Source organism: Esox lucius, chromosome 17, assembly GCF_011004845.1.
Source record: "Esox lucius isolate fEsoLuc1 chromosome 17, fEsoLuc1.pri, whole genome shotgun sequence".
Taxonomy (NCBI): domain Eukaryota; kingdom Metazoa; phylum Chordata; class Actinopteri; order Esociformes; family Esocidae; genus Esox; species Esox lucius.
In genome coordinates, this window is record NC_047585.1 from 24,037,455 (window position 1) to 24,061,257 (window position 23,803).

The 23,803-nt window shown below is 39.1% G+C and overlaps 3 protein-coding genes across 3 annotated transcripts in view; 2 read left to right on the forward strand and 1 right to left on the reverse strand.

Annotated features, from left to right (window-relative positions):
- The first annotated feature begins 1,623 nt into the window (after nt 1-1,623).
- mrto4 (MRT4 homolog, ribosome maturation factor) lies at nt 1,624-6,930 on the forward strand. The gene is given in 8 exon segments (NM_001304050.1): nt 1,624-1,657; nt 1,936-1,994; nt 2,643-2,746; nt 3,135-3,216; nt 3,544-3,611; nt 6,097-6,248; nt 6,491-6,567; nt 6,679-6,930. Coding segments are annotated over 8 exon segments (720 nt in total). The 5' UTR covers nt 1,624-1,629; the 3' UTR covers nt 6,829-6,930.
- Nucleotides 6,931-7,036: 106 nt separating this feature from the next.
- On the reverse strand, nt 7,037-11,904 carry akr7a3 (aldo-keto reductase family 7, member A3 (aflatoxin aldehyde reductase)). The gene is made up of 7 exons (XM_010881688.4): nt 11,527-11,904; nt 9,918-10,105; nt 9,358-9,462; nt 8,617-8,713; nt 7,885-7,984; nt 7,671-7,800; nt 7,037-7,456 (listed from the first exon to the last, which is right to left on the reverse strand). Exons 1-7 carry the CDS (start codon nt 11,822-11,824, stop codon nt 7,295-7,297), a joined length of 1,080 nt encoding a protein of 359 aa, XP_010879990.2. The 5' UTR covers nt 11,825-11,904; the 3' UTR covers nt 7,037-7,294.
- Nucleotides 11,905-15,547: 3,643 nt separating this feature from the next.
- The window catches only part of megf6b (multiple EGF-like-domains 6b), a 79,751-nt gene continuing 71,495 nt past the window's right edge, over nt 15,548-23,803 (forward strand). Inside the window, exons 1-3 of the mRNA XM_010881689.4 lie at nt 15,548-15,847; nt 18,107-18,241; nt 19,647-19,756. Of these exons, the coding sequence (XP_010879991.3) occupies nt 15,711-15,847; nt 18,107-18,241; nt 19,647-19,756 (382 nt within the window). The 5' untranslated portion in view covers nt 15,548-15,710. The remainder of the gene's footprint in view (nt 15,848-18,106; nt 18,242-19,646; nt 19,757-23,803) is intronic.

Sequence of the window (23,803 nt, forward strand, 5' to 3'; positions counted from 1 at the left end):
CATTGTGATACAATATTGCTTTTAAGCTTTACTTCTTCTTTGCCTTTACTTTTCACTTTTCCACTTTATACTGTAGAGAACTAATAGACTTTTGGCACACCATTGTGAGTTCACTATAATATATATCTTGGTAGTTTGGTTTGATGACAAGTAAAAACAAAAAAATGAAGATCAACATTGAAGTCCTTTACAGAAATAAAATGGCATGTTTGAAAACAAGGGGAGTTCTTGGGAGACTCTGACAAGGGGGAAGGCAGCCTGCCCAGGCTTGCTGGACAGGGGGTGGAGGAGCCTGGGCGGGGGGAGAGGGAAGGGCATTGACGTAAGTATAGACATGAGTATAATCTGCATATTAAACTATCCACAATAATTACATTATTGTACACAGATCTGAAATCAGTTATTTGCCAAGTGTTTGTCTGCTTATGTTATGAGAGCAACAGTTCCCTCCAGGATGATTGTTGCACTCGGTAAAGATGAGCAAAAAAAGTATATAATTTTTTTTACTGTTGTCAGACAGAATTTATTTTCCTCGGCTAAACTTAGAGTAACATAGGCTACTCCATTGATGAGTTGTTCTCACACAGACCAGGCTATTCATTTTAGAATCATCTGCAAGATGGGCTTTGCATTCTATGACATAAATTAATTGCAAAATGATTTACTAAAGATTGCATATTCACACTGTAGAAACAACTAACGGTGGGGATCTTCCTATTATGGTAAAAGTAAAAAAAAAAAAAGGCGATTTGGTAATTACAGCAAGTAATACATAACCAATTTTAACATCTATTTCATGCTCTAACATAATTCAAGCCTGTTACATATTCTGGGGGTGTATTTGAAGAATTTTAATGGAAAGCGGTGCAGGAGCCAAATGAGCTGTCTCTTTCAGGTGAGCCCCAAGAACCAGCTCACCGAAAATACTCCCACCAATAGTGTACAGCATAACTCCAGAAACCAATAAACAAGAATATTCATGTTGAAAGAGTATAGGCGTCTTCTAAATATCACAAATAAAAAGTGACGAAAAGAAAACAATGCAATATACGGTTTAACATTTGCATTTCAATAATTAAACTGACCCTAAATGGAAACGAATGCGACACAACGTATGTGCACGTGTCGGAAGTGTACTGGTCGCGGGCAGAATTACACAGAACGCACAGCGTGGACCATTGACATGTCAGAGAAAGTATAAAAAACGAGAGGTTAAGGATTGGTAAATCAATGGAGTGGTGCACAACGTTTCCGCCCCGCAGACGTTCGACCAATCCTGTTCAGATTGTCATGTGGCATCACGCGGTTGCTAAGATAATTGTAAGGAAGTTAGGTATGAGCCGAGAAATTGCAGATTTCCTTACGCAATATGACGATTATAAAACAGAGAACAAGTTACCTGTCTCACATCAAAAAAATTGTTATAATGCTGTGCTTATTCCTCACGTCAGTCTTGCTAATTATAGTTTTCGAATTAGTGCCTAATTTACTCTCATTCCCTACTTGAAGATGGACACAAAACCACCCACAATGCATTGTTGAAAACGCATGGGCAATGAGTATGAATGAAATCGTGTTTCCCATCTCCCCAATCAGTATTTCTGTTATTTCTCCTACAACGTGAGAACCATGCCGAAGTCAAAGAGGGACAAGAAAGGTATGTTTAATCTGGTAGATGAAAAGCATATGAAGTGTATTTATCCAAATATATAGCTTGGTTTTTTTCAGTTCTCAAGTAAAATATATGCAACTGATGTCTATCATCAAAAGGTAAAACTAACAGAACGCTAACGCTAGCTATACAGCTAGTGCGATACTACTGTCCATGGAGATAAGCTAATGGCTAACAGATTATGTTTACAGGGATAACTATTGCTGAAGTGAATGTCTTTTATGTATCAAACTTAATTATTTGCCTTTTTAAACCATCCTCAGTTTCGTTAACAAAAACGACCAAGAAGGGCCTGGAAACAAAACAGAACTTAATCGAAGAGGTAATTACTAGCTAGCGACGTGTAGTAATGTCTACTACCGCTAGTATAACTACTTGTAAAGACAGACAGGGGACCAGATGACTGCATTTTAAGTCAACTAACGTCTGAAAGTTTAGTGCTAGTTTCTGGAAATGCTAATTAATATACACTTTAAAGTAACTACTAAATGTGTTTAAATACATTAATAGGTTTTCGCATGAAAGTCCCTCAGCTGATGTTTATTTTCCACACCATCCACAGTAGAATACAATTAAGCCAACTTTCAAACCATTCACTAAGTGTTGAATTTTGAGGAAAACAATATAAATACACACTCGTGACGCATGCATGCTCAGTTACGTGTTGAGTGATTTGCCTCATGCTTCAGATAATTGAACATTTTAAGTTGGTTTAACTGTACTGTGGATAGTTTTCCCTAAATTCCCTAAAACAGATGGAGCACCAACCATACAGACAGCTGGTACTGTAGTTATTTTGAATTTGCTAGGAAACTTGGACTCTAGAATTCCAAAATGTTTGAGGATTTAGAAATTCACTCACCTGGTCCCCAGGCTATTACAGATACCAATTTAAGGAATAGCTAGGTGTTGGTTTGCAGATTCACGTATAAGTATTCAACTCATAGTGTGTATCTAAATGTCTTTACAGTTACGAAAATGTGTGGATATATACAAGCATCTGTTTATCTTCTCTGTGGAAAATATGAGGAACAACAAATTGAAAGACATCAGGACAGCCTGGAAGCACAGTCGGTAAGCAAGTTATCATTACTTTGATAACTTGCCCTTTAACTGCATGTGTTGTGTTAACCCCACAAACCCTTAAAGATGCATTCATGGACTTCAGTGAAAAACCAACCCTTATTTTAAACCTCCCCCTTTAAGCTGGATGTGTAATGTCTTATCTATATGTGCATAATCTATTAGTAGACTCAGTACCATACCTCAGTTAGCCATGCAATTCCAAGTTTGAAAGAGACTAGTTTTGATGACATGGGGCTCATATACAAAGAAAGTGATTTCCTGGGGCCTGTTTTGGCTTTGTAAATATTTTGCATAGTTGACACATGGTATACAGAAGTAGTGTTATGTATATTTTGATAACTTGCAAGTTTGACAATGAGGTGTTTTCCTTCTTCAGATTCTTTTTTGGCAAAAACAAGGTGATGATGATTGCTATAGGTAAAGGACCAACAAGCGAATACAAAGACAATTTGCACAAGGTAATCTGTTGTGATGAAATCATGTAGACCAGTGGTTCATAACTGGGATTCAAACTCACATTGCAGCGGCTTAGACCGCTGGGCCACGGCAGGCCAAACTTTCTTCTGAGAATAATTTCTATAAACTTTCTACCTGGTGTGTGAATTCAGCCTGCAGTATTCTTTCATTAAAAAAATCTTAATTATTTTACTTACACAGCTATTGAATGGGGTGGTTCAAAACCACCCCATTCAATAGCTTTCAGTTTACACCACTGTTGTAGACTCTTGGTTTGCACAACAACACTTATTTTGTTGAATTAATGTCAGTTTTTGCTTATTTTACAGGTCACTCGGTTTCTTAAAGGAGAAGTGGGTGTGTTATTCACAAATAAAACCAAGGAAGAGGTACAAGAGTAAGTACACCTATGTCTTGCATGTATATTTAAAATGTACAGGTAAATGCTTAAAGGAAATACGAATATTTTCTTAATTTGTCAATTAAGAAAAGACAAGTGTTTGGAACATTGTAGGAAGGAAGTGACGCCATTCTTAAATTACAGTATCTCATAAAAGTGAGTACACCCCTCACATTTTTGTAAATATTTGATTATATCTTTTCATGTGACAACACTGAAGAAATGACACTTTGCTACATTGTAAAGTATAGAGTGTACAGCTTGTATAACAGTGTACATTTGCTGTCCCCTCAAAATAACACAATACACAGCCATTACTGTCTAAACCGCTAGCAACAAAAGTGAGTACACCCCAGAGTGCAACCTGGTCTCAGGCCCTGGTAAAAAAAAATTCTCAGCTGGACACTAGAAAGTATAACATTTATTTTGGATGGGCAAGGGTGAAATATCTTCTAATATTTAACCATCTGGATGTCACACTGATTAACGTCATAGCTGATATTATAGTAGCCAGGTTTACTGCCCTCGGGATAATAAGCAAGTTCTTGGCAACTGAGCTATATACAGTGGATATAAAATGTCTACACACCCCTGTGAAAATGCCAGGTTTTTGTGATGTAAAAGAAAAAATTACAACCTTATAATAACCTGGTTGCATAAGTGTGCACACCTTCATAACTGGGGATGTGGTTGTGTTCAGAATTAACCTCACATTCAAACTCATGTTAAATAGAAGTCATTACACACCTGCCATAATTTAAAGTGACTGATTAATCACAAATAAAGTTCAGCTGTTCTTGTAGGATTTTCCTGACATTCTTAGTTGCATCTCATAGCAAAAGCCAGAGAGCTTCCAAAGCATCAGAGGGATCTCATTGTTGAAAGATATCAGTCAGGAGAAGGGTACACATGAATTTCCAAAGCATTAGATATACCATAGAACACAGTGAAGACAGTCATCAAGTGGAGAAAATATGGTACAACGGAGACATAACCAAGAACTGGACGTCCCTCTAAAATTTATGAAAAGACGAGGAGAAAACTGGTCAGGTAGGCTTCCAAGAGGCCTACAGCAACATTAAAGGAACTGCAGGAATTTCTGCCAAGTACTGGCTGTGTGCTACATGTGACAAAAATCTCCCGTATTCTTCATATGAATGGGTTATGAGATAGGGTGGCAAGCCTTTTCTTACAAAGAAAAATATCCAAGCCTGGCTGAAGTTTGCAAATCCCCCAAAAGCACGTGAAAAAATGTGTTATGGTCTGATGAAACCAGGGTTTAACTTTTTGGCTATAATTCCAAAAAGTATGTTTATGGTGCAAAAACAACACTGCACATCACCCAAAGAACACCATACCCACAGTAAAGCATGGTGGTGGCAGCATCATGCTTTGGGGCTATTTTTCTTCAGCTGGAACCGGGTCCTTAGTCAGGGTGGAAGGAATTATGAACAGTTCCAAATACCAGGCAAATTTGGCACAAAACTATGACCCAAAGTACACATCCAAATCCACAAAAGCAAGGCTTTACCTGAAGATGAATGTTTTGGAATGGCCCAGACCTGAATCCAAATTAACATTTGTGGGATGATCTGAAGAGGGCTGTGCACAGGAGATGTCCTTGCAATCTGACAGATTTGATGTGCCATGCAAATAGACTCCTACCCAAAAAGTGCTGTAATAAAATCACAAGGTGCTTCAACAAAGTATTAGTTTAAGGGTGTGCACACTTATGCAACAATGTTATTGTGAGTTCTTTAATGTTTTTCAATTGAGTTGTTCATATTATAAGTCACATTAAAGGTGGAAAAAGTTCTGACTTGATTTATCTTTGTCGTTCTTTCACAAGAACCTGCCATTTTAACAGGGGTGTGTAGACTTTTTATATCCACTGTATCTAACATGTCATTGGGGATATCTGGACCAGCTAACATGGCCATATTTTCCTTCTAAGACAAATTGAAGGATAGCGGCCTAAACAATGAATGTCTTTTATTGGTATAATGATTGTTCCATTCCATAATAGTCTACTGTATTTTCATGCAGGAGCAAGATACACTGCCCAGCCTGCCACCAGGGCAGTGTATCTTGCTCCTGCATGATGAGCAGTCCGACAGTACGGCAAGTGAAGTACTGTATCTAGATGACTTTAATGATTGCAATTAGTAATGACTGATTAAGAATGACAAATACTTTTTGAACATCACTGTGTTTCTGTCATCAGTGGAATTATGGGACTGTTGCTTTAACCTGCCTTTATGAATTGTACGGTACAAGTGAATTTGTCAACCTAATAAACCAACCTGATCTCACCGGTAACCCAGTGTGTGTATGTCTACGACACCATTTAGTAGTATTAATAATTTGGGAAAAGCTGGCAATTTAAGGGAATGCAATATTTTTGTAGTAGATCGAGTCAATTGTACTGGAGGAGATTCCCTGTATATTTTCTTAACAGCATTCCTGTCTAAATGTTTTTCAGGTATTTCAGCCAGTTCAAAGAGATGGACTTTGCACGAGCAGGAAACAAGGCTGAGATGGCAGTAACGCTTGATGAGGGGCCACTGGAACAGTTCCCTCACTCCATGGAACCACAGCTGAGACAGTTGGGACTCCCTACAGCACTCAAGAAGGGTGAGAACCGGTTTCTGTAAAGGGGACTTGGATGTTACCGCCCTACAGTGACATGTTATGTATTTTATCATTTACCAGTCAAGTCAATTAAAATAAGTGAATTTACAATAACCGTCTGAACATATTCGTCTGCAACTTGAACCTCTGATCCAACAACCTAAGCTCCTTTTTAAATATCTGTTTTAGTATTTGCAAAGGAATACATTTAGCAATTGTTGACTAACCCTATTGTTTTGGCTTAGGAGTGGTGACGCTGCTGAAAGACCATGATGTGTGCAAAGAGGGTGACACATTAACCCCTGAACAAGCCCGAATTCTTGTGAGTTCTAACATTTCCCCAAATCTACACCTGCTAATATTCCTGTCTGATCATTAATATATTTGTTAATTCATGGCTAATATGATCCAATTATAATTTTCTCTATCATAGAAACTCTTTGGGATTGAGATGGCTGAATTCAGAGTGCAGGTCAAGTGCATGTGGAACTCTGAAACATGCGACTTTGAAAAGCTAACTGAGGAAGAAGAGGAGGATGAGGCTATGCAGGATAATGATGACAAAGAAGGAGATGGGGAATGAATCTAGATGAAGCAAAGGATTTTGCAGATTGTTTTTTTTTATACTGTATGACCTGTATATTTAACGTCTTAATAAAAACAACATTTAGGTGTTTCCTCTGCCAATAGAGTGCTTGATTCTGATGCAGAACATTGGCAAGGTTACCCACGGAATCACGTGTCCATATTTTGTACTTCTCATACAACTGTTTCAAACTCAGTAGGCTTGGTTGTGTCCCCATTGTTATCTAGTTTATTAAAGTCGAAGACACAGCCTCCAAAAAAAGAAAAAAAATCCCCCTAGAATTCATTGAATTCACAATTAGAATATACAGAATAAATTCTAATGGGTGCCTTTCCTAGCTTGTTTCAATTAATACATTCTAATATTGGAATTGAACTGTCTCACTTGTAATAAAGCTACATTAGACTCCAGATAGTCAATTAAGTGTAGGCACTCGACAAATGGGAGTTTTTGAGGAGACCTCTTAACGGAAATAATTGGGGCAGTTATGTGCCACCAGGTTCCAGGCCTGTTTGAAGGCCTCCACCACCCGTTCATCCAGAGGCCCTTCCTCAGAGGCAGACAGGTTCTGCTGCAGCTGCTCCATGCTGGACATTCCAATGATGACACCATCACCCAAATCTCCCTAAAACAATGGAAATAAAGCCCAGCTACTTAAAGACAACCATTAGAACTAAATGCACCACACTTTTTATTCAACTCTATACAATAATCCATGATGTTGAGTAGTGTGGACATTTTGCCATTAATCCTGTAAAACTCCCTGTTGAACTGCAGCCAAGTGGCCAACAGGATCTAATCATGGGTTGTCCCTGTTCATAATGCAGGTGGCTTATTACCTTGAGGTGAGAGTGATGGTACATCCAGCGTAGAGCAGCAGATGTCATACTGGGTTTGTCTGAGCCATACACCATCTCCAGGGAATTCTGAACAAGGTCTATTGCCTGAAATTGGCTTTCCTTCCAGTACCTGACAAACAACACACATCCATATTGAATTTATTAACATACTATGGTATTATTTGTGTTTTCATTTTTTTTGCTTTCATCTCACCTGTCTCGGTAAGCACCAGCCCAACTGTTCCCAAAGAAGCGTCCTGATGGCTGTGAGCCATCTTTGTCCTGATAATGATACTTCCCTGTAAGGAGGCCTCCTGGTTGGATAGATGAGCAGCATGTTATACCAAGTTGTCAACAGGCATTAACATGCAGGGGTTGTTTCTCCACAGACCCCATTTCCACATAACAGAAATGTCAAAACAGTGACATTACAGTTGGTGCTTCTTTCATTTGTGCAAGATAATCAAACATGCAATTTGGTGATAAAGGTTTTGAGCAGTTCATGTTCTAAAATCCACAAATATAGGTAAAGCAGCTCTGAATGTAGGAGTGGGCAAAAATTCTTTCAGTGGTGACACTTATCAATAACTACACAAAGGGACTGGATGCAGTTATGTTGTTGCTAAAGTTGGAGGAACCAGCCATTGAGTCTGTGTGTAATAACTTTTTGGATATTGCCAAACTTTAATTCTGAATAAAATGTATTTATTAACTGTTACATTTATTAAAATATGAGTTGTTACCCAGGGTCTGCTTAATCTAATATTAGGTTTTGGTGGACAATCGGATAACATACAATGTAAGCAACTAAAAAATGCAGAATATCAGATGGGGAAAATCTACACTGTAAATCGGTAATAAATATTAGTGATTGTAGAATTGTCCATAATTCTATACTAAAGGTGCACCCCAAATGTTGGGAACACCTGTGCTATATGCACAGCACCTGCTAGAGGGTTGTATGCATAGAATCTGATGCCATAGTATCTCAGACATGGTAGTAGCTCTGTCTCCACTTGTCTTGTAGTTGCATTGTACATTCCCTGCAGAATGGAGAAACAATGTATATTTTATAGATATTATTTAGTTATAACATTGTTAGGTAATTTTAAACATTTCTCTAGATATCCCTATGACCTGATCTTCACTATCACAGCAATAATTAAGAAGTTGAAAACAATTACAGCTATGATGAACTAAAGCTGCCTGGAAGAGGATCCAATTATATTTCGTTCCCACACACAGTGAGGGGAACGTTTTGAGAGCTAAACAAATTCTCCAAGGATCACCATTGGAAAATTGCAGAAGTTGGTTGAATCTTGGGGTCAACCAGTCTCCAAAACTAGCAGTGGATGTCACCTCGATGCCAATATGTTATTTGCACATCTTGCCAACTTACATAAACTTGGAAAAATATGTACAGTGAATATCAAACATCTACACACATGGAGATAAAGCGACACCGCAAAAAGAAAACTTATCAGGGAGACCTGCGACCGCGGCCAAGCAGCCAACAGCAACGTTAAATAAGCTGCAGGCACTGTGCAGGCTAAGCTATTCTATATCCATTTCTTTGTTAGTCACCCTTTTCTATTTCCAAACAGATTTTACTTTTGTTTCAGTGTTCATTTATAATCAACATTGCCAGTGTGGTGAGTGACAAACGTAGACTTTCTGTGTGTGTTACCTGATAAACTGTTGGACGTATCCAGTTGTTCTGTTTGCAGATGTTAACAATTTCAGCCACTTCCCATGAAGCGTAATTTGACAAGCCAAGCTCTTTGTATTTACCCTGAAAACCCAAAAAATATGGACCATGTCAAAATAGCATCAAGATATCCCTGCATTAGCCTAATAATTCAATTGTGGAGTAAATGAATGGATCATGATGAGATCTCCAGTACTATTTACATTAGACACTCTAATCCACTTCAACTGACAATCGTGAGTAGATACATTTTCACAGTCACACACGGCCTGTGGGAATCAAACACCATTAAGTGTGTTCCAAGCACCAGGTTATATCAACTGAGCTACATAAGACCAAATGTCATACTCTAACTGTGGGAGAGTAAGCCATGGATTATTACTGCATGATTTTCAGCACAGGCTGTAACATCAACCTAAATATTTAGCCTGCAACTTTGGAAGACGTTTGTCGGCCACTGGCATTTAAATTAATAGGACCAACCAGGCCTGTTGGTTGCAGGGGGTGAGGTGTGAAGGGCAATCAAGTTAGGCTAGTACCTCTTTGTGGAGTTCATGGCAGGCTTGCAGTGTGTCCTGGATGGGGTTCTGGTGGTCTGGAGCATGGAGATAGAAGAGATCCACGCACTGAGTATGCAGTCGCTTCAAGGAGGTGTCCAGCTGAGAGCGCACACTGTCTGGTTTTAGGGTTTTCCCATCCCAGGGGTTGGCCTTCGTGGCAATTCTGACTGGATTGAGATACAGTCAAGAAAACAATTGGCTATTTAGAAACAATCATTTCAGAGTTTCTAAATTTCAGAGATACATTTTTGGAATTGAGGAAATGTGGCTTAATTTATCTTACAATCAATACATTTTTATTTTCTGCTGATACTGGGAGTATATTCAGACTGGTCTGGAAGTGTACACAAACATATATGTAAATCAATGACAGGCACATTTTTAAGTTACGTTAGGCAACTTAGAGTACAAACTGACCGCTAGGGGCAGCGGAGAGCGCAGTGAAAGTGAAATTAAATCCCACGTCATATTGGGATGATGCTCTTTCAGAATTATTTTGATGACATCTGAAAGCACATCATGGAAGAAAACACTAAGAACCTCTCTTCTCAATATCCTCCCAACTATCATAGTTGTGTTTGACTATTGTCACTAATTTAATCTAGTTTTGTTTTTGTCAACCAACATTAAAAGTATTTTTCGTTTCGTTATTGTTTTTTCTGTTTCTATTTAGTCAGTTACCGTCTTGTCAACTGTCACTGAAAAATAGGTATTCAACAAATACTTGAATATTAACACTGATGTCATGTTGGGAAGGCTGGTTGCTGGTGAAGACGTGCTGCTGCTAGTTACCGGCAGCGGTGGTATTTCGTCCATGGAGGCGCTGATGATAGCTTCCTCCCTGGCATGTCTAAATAAGGATGTAATCTTTGGGTGTTTTATGCGAGCATGTTCAGAAAACACTATGCTGTGCTGTTGGGCACCACTTGCATTTTTTGTTACTAATGTCTACCGTCATCTATCAAAATTGAATGATTAGCAATTTTGAAGGCGGCATAATGCACGTAAGATACGCAAAGGCAATTGTTGCCAGACTCAGGGATTTTGAGACTATTTAGCCCCTTTCTCGACAGGAAGGGGAGAAAGATCTGTAATGTAGTCCACACCAAAGGCTTCCTTTACCTGGCAGTCGCAACTCAGGGGCTCTCAACCAGTGGGGGTTTCCCGCCCTCAAAGTTTTTAATAAGCCTAGCAAATTTTGTGATATGTAGGGCAGGGCCCTTGGGGTGTGGGGGCCCCCCAACCGCCAGTGACCTTAACCCCAATACTGTGATACTTTCAGCCTAAACTTACATTTAATTTGTGTGATACGTAATTGTAGCGTTCATAAGGTTTAGCAAATTGGTAACGCATTTGGCTATGTTTGGTAGGGCATTGTAATGTAACCTAACGTATAACCTAACGCGTGTCTCAGATTTACTTTTGTTACGCATCAACCTGAGACCACGTTGGTTTATTGGGTGTCTGGAGACTTGATTCAACCAACGTGCAAATATGCCGATGCAATTAATGCAGGTAATTAAAACATTGCTACTGTTTCTGGTAGTGCGGTAACCTGCATTTCGTTTCATGTTTAACACGAGTTTACCCGTTTTGGGGAGATTCATTTCCCCAATGATTGTTTCTGCCTTTCCATCGGTGTACATGAAGGCAGTGTCCAGCTCGTTGTGTCCGCGCGACAAGTAGGCTTTCACCATGTTTGTGCTAGTCTCCACGTCAGCACGACCCCCGAACGCCATCGATCCCAGCACCGAAATTGGGCATTTCGATTGTGCTAATCCAGTCGAAGACATGTTGCGCGAACAAAAAATAGCCAGAGGGGAAAACTTGTATGTGAGCCTTCGGTGAAGTCCACATAGACCTACTCTTGCTGATCCCCAACGCATAATAAAACGCGTGATGTCAGCTGAGCACAGGGTTAAGGAAGTGCAAGTGCGACTGTAGAAATTAGGGGAGTGTGTCAAACTTGCAAAACACTGGATTGGACGTAAAATAGTAACCAGTCGTAATTCATTCTTAGCTGGTGGAGGTACACACTGTTTGTAGTAGAGTCCAGGGTTCAGTTACCTCCTTCTGACAATGATTTCCAGGTTATGTTATGGCACAACCATTTTGGGTCAGTGTCTTTCTGTCATCAATTCGAAAATTGGCTTTACATCAAAGGGACCAGCGCCTGTACATAGCGTAGTTCTCATTTCCACCACATGATGTCACCAAACTACAAGTGATTTCACTAGAATGTGCTTCAGAAACTTCATCAATGTCGTTTGCATTCTGTGTCTCAAAGACAAACACCTGTGCATTTTAAGCGTCAAAACGACAAAACACGATATAAGCAATATGTCAATGTCAATTTGAGGATGTCTGCATGATCAGCCATAGTCTACGTATGTCAAATAGCCTACTCTTATCCCTTGGACCACGTTAATCAAAACAACGCACTAACAAGACAGTATTTTTGGTTAGATATGAGTTAATTTAAAAAAGGTTTTCCTGATTATACTTTGATGTATATTTTGATGTACAGACTTCACAGTATCGGTGTATTGACATTTGTTTTTTGCGGTCGAGCCGAATGCTTAAAGCCAACTCAACCTTTAGATGTTCAGACACATCCGCTGCATGTTTTAGAAACTGGCCCCCTGATCTTAAACTAAATCTTCCCCCACTTGCTAGTCATATAAATGCCTTTTATTTTTTAAATGTTTTACAGGCTGATCTTGCACCTTCAGGTTGCTGAAAAATAAAACGTTTTAACATTATTAATACTTTCACCCTACAACAATTTGTGTATAAATCTTAACACATTTCAATATCCATATACCATATACTTACTAAACTTTGCAGTGTGACTCATCTTATATATATATATATATATTTTTACTATTTATCCTTTTTTAAATATTAAATATATCATATATATATATATATATATATATATATATATATATATATATATATATATATATAATATTAAACATTTGCATAAATTAACCCACTAACAGTAACTATTTAACCAATCAAGCTATCCAACAAGCAGCTAGAGACACTAATCCAACTTTTGCATGTTTTGCCTTGCTATCAGTCAGTTAGTCAGTCAAGCAATTCATGAATGAGTCATTCCATTTAACTATGATGTTAATTCATAGTTCACTACTAATACTGCTGCCATCACTACCTGTACTACTTCAGACCCATAAATACTTCAAGACAAGCTAACAAGTACACGTCCTTTTCTTGCATATAAAATGTCTATCCATGTTTTTTTTAAATTTACCAACTTACAGATTTTTGCTGATATGTTTAGTCTCCCCAAAAAAGCTTTCATGCCACTATTGTTCAGGATAAACACTCCCCCAAAGGGTACAGACACATAAACCAAAGTTTTTTTTTTCTTTGTTTGTGCAGAAAACTTTTTGTTAAGACTGTCTGGGTGATGGGAGGGTAACATTTCAAGCTGAGAAATTTTGAATACTTTTGTTGTATTAACCAATTGACCAAATGGTGTTGTCCCCTGTGGAAAACTATTACCCCCGCTAATTCAAACCTGTTGATTATGTGTCCTTTGTTGTATTTTTAACCAATATCTGACAGGAAATAACACTAGTCAATTTATTTAAAAATGTAAATCTTAATTTCATGTTGTATAAAATAATATATAATATAAAAATGTTTACTGCAGTGGGCCTTTAAAGTAGGGATTTTGCTGACATCTCAGACTACACATTTCTTTTGTAATAATATGAATGTTTTTTTTTATTTGGTAGACTGTTTAAAATGTAAATACCCCTACAAAAAAGGAAACATTTAAATCCATAGTTGTGGTCTGTTCTGTTTGGCAAATCACCAAAGCTGTGACACAAAAATATTATAAGAACAGGGCCACTGAATGAAGCACCAGTAAAGTTATTGCCTTGCATTTAGTTAGTTGCTAGATCAGAGTTTGAATCCTACTCTTGGATTTACGCAGGGGTCCCAGGGATGTAATTGGCCAGTACCCTCCGGCTTTGGGGTGTTAGCAATCAAATATGATTCCCTGACCTTGGCTTTATAAGATTGATTGATTGATTGTATGACCAAGCACAGAAGTACCTGGGGATAAAGATGGGCCAAAAAAATACACGGGACTGAACAGCTTTATCAGGGGGAAACTGCTGTCTGTGCATGGCACTGAATAAAGTGCAAGGGACTAATTCTGAGGGGACATCCTCCTGACAATCTCACATTGATAATTCACCTGGGCTACTGTGCCCCAGGTTATTTTCTTACTCCATATAAGTGCAAGCAGACAGGTTTGAACCAGCTACAGGACATAATCTGCCACGTCGCTCATATCACGAGACGGCATTCACAGGGGGCACACATGAAGACAGAGGTTCTTTTGCAAGCTGATATCAAACTATTGGCTGACAGAATCAGTTGCAACAACCTGTCTTCATGGCTACAGATGCTCTGCCTGAATACATTTCAGGCCTTTTTGGATTGGAGTCTCCACCCATACCTTTGGGGTGCAAGAGCCCCCAAATCCTATGAATAAGGGAGCATGCACCTGCTGGCACAACCATTGGTGGAAAGTGTGACTTTCCAAGGCATTCTGCAGCTCTTTTGACCACTGCAATGGAACAAGCAGGATTTATCCATACAACAGGTCGCTAGCATGTCAGCCTTAAAAAGGAGCTGTACACAAATCTAGACAAAATGTACTGTTAGAATAGTCCTAGAAGCTGCTGCATGTGATGCGTGTCCTTGTGTGTGTGCTGTGTTTTTAGTGCCTTTGTATGCATGATACTGGGCATGCTGTATATGCTTCATGTGGGGCATGTTTATTTCTTATGTGGAACCCAGGACTTCCTTGAAAATAGTGGCAATTGTTTCTGAGTGAACTACATTGACTTAAAAAAAATGAAATTAGACTATGTGTGGAATTAGCCCTCTAGTCTTCATTAGATAGTTTCAAGAGCAGCAGTATTTCTCTGCCCCAGTCTGACCCCCTGACCACCGTCAGGATCAGCTGTGTCCTGCATTTTGACCTTCGCAACTTGACCACCCTCTGTCCTCCATCAGAGATTGGCATATCTACCATTTCTCTCTCTGATTTATTGCTTCTATAGTTTTCTGACTGGGTAAGGTAGGCAGCCTTGGATAACACTATTTCCCAAATATTCCAACCACTATATGTTCCTTGTCATTTAGGTGTGTTCACAAAAACAGCGCAATTTTTATTTAATGAATTTAATCAGATTTTCTTCCACTGCGAAACAGATTAGTGTTGATTTAATTGCTGCCGAATATACTTAGGCATGCTGAGTATAAATTAATGGCCTAGAAGGTATTGTTTTGTTGTAGCTATGGGGCCCTCAAAACAATTCACATGAGCATGCTGTATTAGAAGAACTTGCAAGATTATTTTACACTTGAACATGTTCGTGTAAAAGCTACACTCTCTGTCAATACCCACCCATACCATTGAAACGAACCATTATCTCTTCAAAGGAGTGCTACCCCCACTCGTTGTGGGAAGATTGCGCACGCATGTGCGTTCAACATCTGCATGTAGTAGTCTAATTCCATGTGGAACGACCTCAAAGCATCACCTCTCCACGGGATGTACGGCTGCATCACTTTTGAATGGTGTGGTTCTGAGTTTCCTCAGAGTTTTTAGAAACATTTGTTTGCCTAGCGTGCTTTCTCAATTAGTCTCAGTGAATTGCCAACAGACTTAGTAGTGTATAATGTATTTTTTGTTTATAACGTCTCAGTATTGTTACCTGTATGCTGTTTAATGCCTACGCAAAATATTGTTACGTTTATCAGAAAGTGAAAATGGATTTTATCTTCGTTTCAATACTTGTGATATTTATCGACGGAATTTACGCATTGTCCCGCTATGGAAATCTACAACCGTATATGTAAGTATTTTTTGATAAGCTGTAATATTTGGTTTGACGTCTTTTTGGAGTCACAACAATCTAACTCATAATACCTATGTCAAATGATTACTGCTACTGCGATTTATTTGAGGTTGAACCTATTTATTTGAGGTTGAAGTCTATTAACAAAATAACAAAACTATGATTTTCTTAGAAGGTTCATGTTGATCATAATTATGTGATGTTTTCATTTTTTATAACACATGCTTCACATTGAAAGGAGAAAAAAATATCGTTTAGGCTAAACATGTAGTTAAAACAAGACAACACCCAGTCAACTCTAGCGCTGTATACTTGTATATATCTCAGAAAGGTATGCACCTTGATCTGTGGCAGCGTTGTCATAAGAATACGCTGTCTCTCTCAACATAAACTGTTAAGTTATAGGCCAACCTTTACATAATTATGCAGCATTCCTCAGATGTTCATTCCAATGTTCATATGCCTAGCCTAAAGGAGAGAATACTGGAAAAACAGTTGAGATAAGTCAGAGATAAATAAATATAAGGTTAACTTCAAGTACAAACATTTTCATTTATTTCCTTGTATTGTCCCTGTGAAATGAAATTTTTTTACCGACAATTTTGCGGTGTAACTGCAGTTAGCCTAATGGAGAGGTATTATAACTATACTTCTATAATTACTGTGTCCAAAATATACAGACGTAGTGCGCTTTTACTGCAGTTTCAAACTATAATCTTTTCTTGTAAGGTAGTGCCAGTTTTGGGCAGGTTCGGAGTCAGCATCAGCACCAACCTCATTAATCTGGTTGAGAGAATGGAATGAGTGTGCAAAGCTGTCATCATGGCAAAGGGTGTCTACTTTCAAGAATTCACAAAATAAAATTAATTTGGATCTGTTAACCAATTGTTTGGCTGCTACAGTACATGATTCCATGTGTCATTTCATTGTTTTGATATCTTTACTATTATTCTACAATGTGGAAAATAGGTAAACTTAAGATAACCTTGAATGAGTAGGTGAATCAAGCTTCTTACTGGTGCTGTGCTTATATATATTCTACATTATATATACATTAAATTATTTTGAATAAGAAATATAGTTGTTGACAAGATTAGAAATAATGATTTTTAATTGAAATAATAAATGTGTCCTTCAGACTTTACTTTTGTCAAAGAATCCTCCATTTGTAGCAATTACAGCTTTGAAGACCTTTGGCATTCTAGTTTGTTGAGGTAATCTGAAAATATTTCACCCCATGCTTTCTGAAGCACCTCCCAATGTTGGACTGGCTTGATGGGCACTTCTTATGAACCATATGGTCAAGCTGCTCGCACAACAGCTCAATAGGGTTGAGATTCAGTGACTGTGCTGGCCAGTCCATTATATTCAGAATTCCAGGTGACGGCTTCTTCCTTAAATACTTCATGGCATTGTTTGGAGCTGTGCTTTGGGTTATTGTTTTGTTGTAGGAGGAAATTGTCTGCAATCCGGCACTGTCCACAGGGTATGGCATGGCGTTGAAAAATGGAGTGATAGCCTTCCTTCTTTAAGATCCCTTTGTACTCTGTACAAATCTCCCACTTTACCACCATCAAAGCACCCCAGACCATCACATTTGCCTGCATCTTATTTGATGTTATTTTAAAGGACAGAAATGGCTTTTCTTTCAAAAACAAAGGCATTTCTAAGTGACCCCAAATGGTGAAATGGTATAGTGTATATTAGGCAGCTTGTTGTGCTGTGGTGCAGATAGATCATTAATTGACATTTCATGATGACACCACCTATTTCCATCATTAGTCCTTTCACTGACAGAGCAGAAGCAGCACATTGTGTTGCTTGCAATTGGTCTTCAGAGTATTGAGTTCTTTACACAACCATCCCTGCTAATGCTGGTTTAGTGTATTTGTATGAATGTTCCATTAAACATGCATACATGTATGCAATGTTACATTCAAGAAACCTGACAAAACTAGTTGGTTTAACAAAATACATATATTTTCTCTAATAAAAAATGCATTTAAAATTCACAATAATTATTGGCATGTTGAAAGTTGATTTTACTTTGTTTATTTGTTTTTGTGAAACACTAGAAACCAAGTATTTATTTTATGAATCTTTTTGGAAATATTCTATGTAGTTGCCTCAATTTATTAAAGTAGTACTCTTACATTCATTGTCATGTTAATTCTTCAGAAGACCCTAATTTCATCTCCTTAAATATATTATAATGTGATTAAATGTTCTTTGTTTTTTGCCACTGCCCTGGTTTAGGCCTAATGTGTGTGCAGAGCGGGAGGTGACGCTAGTTGCTCAAAGGCAGCCGTGTGTGCAAGCCTTCACACGCATGGTCAAGGCTTGGAAACAAGGCTGCTCAGGACAGAACTGGTGCATGGGATACGAGAGAAGGTGAGTCCTGCATTCAGCCATCTCTTCATCTGTCTCCATCTACATTATTCAATTCTTCCACTCATCCATCCATCCAGTCATCCACTCCTTTATCTTTTTATTCCTCCATCCATTCATTAATTCATGAATTCACTCTATGGCTTTTGGCCGCTCGCAGATGCATAAACATGGAGGAATTCGTTTAAAACCTTCATTCTTTGCTGAATTTTCCCCACAGAAGTAGAACTGTAAAATGTTTTATAATGAAGAGGCCGACATTTTTGTCTGACAAATTAAATGTTCTCATTCATGCAGAAACTGATGACTCTATCCATTGGAGCATTGGCTAAATCCAAATGTCTCTGTCACAACATGAAGCCTTATTCACATGTCCAGTTTTCTTTCCTAAACATCTTAACTAGCCATTCACATACTCAAGTATCCCTTTTTGTCCTGAGGAATTCTTGAGGAATGCTCTTCTGTGCATTGTCATTATGTTCTGTCTAGACTCTTTAGTATGTATAGCCAGTTGATAAATCTGTTTTGTGTAGTTGTTATTGACATAGTCTTAACAATAATCATGTCAAATCTCTGTCTAAACAGAATGGCTCATCTTCAACCCCCCCTAAATGTTTGACAAAATCCCTCCCCTGTCTCCTCTCCTCTTCCCTCTCTTTAGTTCTGTAATCAGGGCCTTAAAACCTTCTCATGTAGCACTAAGTGCAAGGTGTAGCCAACTCTCCAGGAGAGTTAACTAAGCTACCCATTTAGCCAAGGCCTTTCCATAGGCCAGGTACATACCTGTGGGGGGAGGGGGGGGGGGTCTGTGGCCAGCCCCTGACTCTGAGACTCATAGCTAACACTCTGGAGAGATTCTCACTGTGCCGTTTAGGCCCGCTTTCTCCGTGTATTTACCATGTTACCAGGAGGCAGGCAGCTTTGAAGACAGCCAAAGCCTCAATTACATGCCGTAAACAAAGTGATTTTCCACGACGAGTAATGACTATGGAGCCGTTTGAGACCTTCTAAACTACAGGGATAGCTACCCTGCTCTGATGTACTGTCTGCCAGTCACACTTTGAATGGGGTGACTAAAAAGACTGGGAACATGTTTGCTGATTATTATACTGTTTGTGACTTTAAAGAGTGAGAAATGCAAGATAATTACTGTACTGGATCTAACTGTTTTTCTTCTTACTCGTTAATCCTCATCATTAACAACCCAGCCCATCCACTCACCCACACCGTCCCAAAGTCAACCCCCCTCCCCCAACAAACACTTTACATTGATTGTGCCATTAACCAAGACCTTACATTATTTTACAGAACCAGGGATGCTTTATGTAGTGCAGCTTTGAATTCCCTGAATAATTTCAGATAACACTGTTTGTATTAATTAATACTTTAATGTCTCTCTTAATAACAGGACAGCATATTACACAGCATACAGACAAGTCTACAAGCAAGATTACCAGAACGTGTACAAATGCTGTCCTGGATGGTCTCAACTCAACGGAGAGGCTGGCTGCTTGTATCGTAAGTCTTTTCCTTTTAATATTGCTCCACTGCTGTGGTGTCATCTAGGAAAAGACGGTCTGTGTGAATACTGTACTTTACACTACCTGTAGGGTGCAGGTAATGGCACAGTTTTCTAGAACAAATGACTACATGTTTGATATCATAAGATCAACGTTAGCTAGGCCTGCTTTGGAGTCAACATATAATTGGAAAGTTGCTTTGGGAATACCCAAATTTACCACCAGCAAATTATCAGAAAACAGTAAAAAAAAAAAAAAAGGACTAAGACCGGATAGCTAACCACCTCCCAAGAATCTGGGAGATGGCAATATGTGTATGAAACCTATATGTCTTATATGAGCATATATGTTGTAAACATAATTTGGTTTGGTAATTAACATATATGATTGTGTATTTTAAAATGTATGTTATGAATTTGAATGTGTATGGCCATAAATGGCCATATATTAGATTTCTGTATGGGTAGTACCTCCCCCCGTTTTGAAAAGCCCACTTTAAGGGTGGGAATACATTTTGACAAGGAAGCTGTTTTACGAAGCCGGAAGAAATTAGTCCAACTAGCTCTCCTGCGATATTGATGCCAAACATTGTCCAATGGCTCTATGGAACAAGTGTAACCCTATCTACCGGCCACTCGTGTGATCAATGTAACACAAAAGCCTTAATAATTGCTACAAAACCTGTCAATTCATTTTTAGATCAGACAGTTGGTTTTATTATCCAGTGAGATCATTGGTTGAACTCTCGGTTTGAAATAAAAAAATCCGGATTTAGTGCTTAAATGTCTGGAAGACCTCCAATCACTCAGAATTATATAGGGAGTATTTTCCCTTTAACAGTTTGCTAAGGTTTTGCGGAGAAAGAGCGTGTTCAATCTTAGTGCTATAAACAAACTATAATATGCACTGCTGCTTTCATTTATTTTGTTTTAAGCCTTTAACCAGTCAGAATGAATATCTCAACCTAATAACTAGACAGGATGAGTTTAGTTAAGATTCCTGGCTTTAAGGTAACTATGTTTCAATCAAGTTTTTCTCCACTGTAAATGAAGTGACTTAAAACATCTGCCCCAGCAGGCCTTAGTGATCTAAAACACAGCCTTGGAACAGCTGTCATTGTGGCCAGGTGTTTTAATCCTGGTCATAATAGACAGGCAGTTCCCAACAAATCAGCAGAGGTTGGTGCAAATTGTCTCAAAAAGTTGATGAATGTGGATTTCTGATGGAACGTAGCGTTACAATAACATTCTGGGGACCTTTGGCTTGGTACCATGGTAAGAAGCACAGTTTTCTCAATGCTGGGCTTGAAGTTGAGGCGCACACTTGGCAGGTCTGGTACTGAGGCTGTATAAGGCTGAGGGGTTGGAGTTAGCTTTCCCCCGGGCTGCTCATCTCTGTGTTGACAGGTTTACCCCGAGCCAGTGACAGACCATGCAGGGCCCTTTGATGGGATTGTACAGCCTCTGATCGGCATTGCATAGTCTGCATACCTCAGTCAGCACCCCTGGCACAGCCCCTCACCAACAGCCTGGGCATCACTGTCACTACCCATCTTTATGCCCCGTGCCCGGGCCCCAGGACCACCCTGCGCTCTGTCACCGTCTTCCCTCTCACACCCATGGAGCAGGCTACTGTCTGGGCCAGGAGCCGGTGGGAAGCGGCTTGGATGGGTCAGGAGCGAGAGAGGATCCCCTGGATGTGCCTTTCAGCAAGGTCTCATTATGGGGTCTATGCTTTCCTCAAAGCCCTCTTTGTCTCTTCTTAGAAGGTTACACTATTATATTATCCAGGGAAGCATTAGACTGTCTGCTCAACCCCTGTGCTCCGGTTTGTTTTAAAACAGCACACAAAGAAAAGTCTTAACAGGCATTCCCCGGCGCTTCCCCGTGTCTCCTTCACTAGGCTGCAGGGTTTTGTTTTTCTTTGGCGTGACAATAACGTCTCTCTTTGACGCATGGCTGGGCTTTTATCTCTGAAACTTAAGATGTGGCAGCACTTTGAGACAGGACAGGCTAATCATCTTTTTCTCTGTGTCATTGAGCTAAGATAAAAGGAAGTTAACACCAGAATCTGCCTGCTCTCACACACTTAGACCTATGCGAACAGTGTTCTTAATAAAACAACAATTACATTTATTTCTTTATTGTCTGCAGCACATGTAGCATTTTACAAGACAGATACATTTTTTAAAAGAGACAATAAAATGTACAGCCTTTAGTACAACTGCTGAAAACTCTAGAGATTGAATTGAGAATGTTGTCCATTCAGAAAGTAATGATGTCTTGCATCTGTGAATGGAGGTGACGTGTCTGTGTGCATGTTTGTGTACCTCTTCTCTAATTCTCTAATCTAAGTGATTGTAAGCTAATTAGGCTAATGACCTGTGGTCATTGTGAGGCATTTAAGCAATATTGCGTTACATATCAAGCTGCTGAGTAACACCCCATTACAATCATGAGCAGCCATGCTAACACACCCTTTTCCAACCCTTTCCCTACATCCCCCTCGCTCTTCTCCTTTTGGCACTCTTCTGTCAGCCATCACTCTCCCCAACCTTTGGCTATATCTAGAATCCATTTGTACACTCCCACTGTGGCCAATATTCAGACTGCTCCCTTCTGTGTTGTTTCTCCACTACTCTTTCTGTTCCTTGTCTTCTAATCCTGATAATTGGGCATAGGAAAGCTAGCTACGCTGTATTAAATGCCTCCTGAATAAATCAGATTTAGCTTAAAAAAATTTTTATAAAGATATTGTTTGAACAAAAGCCTTTCACAAGTAATCAAACAGTAATCAAATCAAAATGATAAAAATTGTCACTAATTCCACAGCTGTTGTTTTGTGAGCCAAAATCGAGGATGAACAGATAGTTTTACAATGGCAAGCGGTAGTATTGTTAAACCAATGTTGTATAATCCTCCAGCTTTGTTTAAATCTCCAGTTTGGCAGTGTTCTGGCTTTCCAGTACAATACAACAGTAATGTACAGAGTTGTTGATAAGACATTAACTGCATGTTGCCATTGCTTGACAAACTCCTGCAGTCTGTATGGGCTAAAGAAATGACAAGAAGGATGGGTGTGAGGATAGCCGAGGATAAGTGAGAATTGAGCATTTAGGAACCTCTAAGGTGTTTGAGCCAAGTTATATATGTTCCTGTAATAAATATTGCACTTTATTTTAACCCTTTTTTTAAAACTTTTTTTTTTTTACCATGTTTACATAATGTGCTTTATTAGGTTTTAGATTGTGCTTTATATATTTATAATGCCTGATATTAACAATACATTTTCTATATATTTTTGTGCTGTACTGAAAACATACCGTACCATTGCACGCCTAAATAAAACCCAACATTTCCTTTTCGTAGACCTGTTTTTCTTCTAATCCTAACGCTTTGCAACCTTTCTCACAAGCAGTGGGATTTGTGCATTCTGACATGTGTTCTAACTAGCCTGAATTCCTTTTGCCAGTGTTCTTTCAAGGCAAGTGCACATGGAAGTGCATACAAATGCCTTATTTGGTCCAAACACTCTCCAAGTGTTGCTTTGGTGATCCATTGAAATCTGTTGCTTTTTGTGTGTTTTCAAAAGCACCAATTGGCTTGATGACTATCTGACTCTTCTGAGGGTCAGAGTCCTTGACTTGCTGATGGTGCTTCCAGAAACTTCCGTCCACTTCTTCCATTCTAAGGTCCATTCAATAAGCTGAGAGTTTATCCCCAGCGAGTGGCCACTGGCTAGAGAATGGACCAGGGTGTTCAGAAGTGGAAGCAGGAAATTATGTTGATTGATCGCCACAATGAGCTTTGTGACAAGGGGCTGAGGAGCAGAGTGGGAACAATGGCTTTACCAGTTAGTTGCCCTCGTTAACTCCTGAATAGGAACTGGCCCCTTTATGTGGCTGGAGGGGCCAGGCTGGCAGATGTACACGTGAACCAGAGCCAGTAGCGGGAAGAGGAGACTCTTGCTGTCTATGGGTGGTCTTAGTGTATGTGACAAAATGCTAGATCAGGGCTGCCCAACCCTGTTCCGGGAGATCTACTGG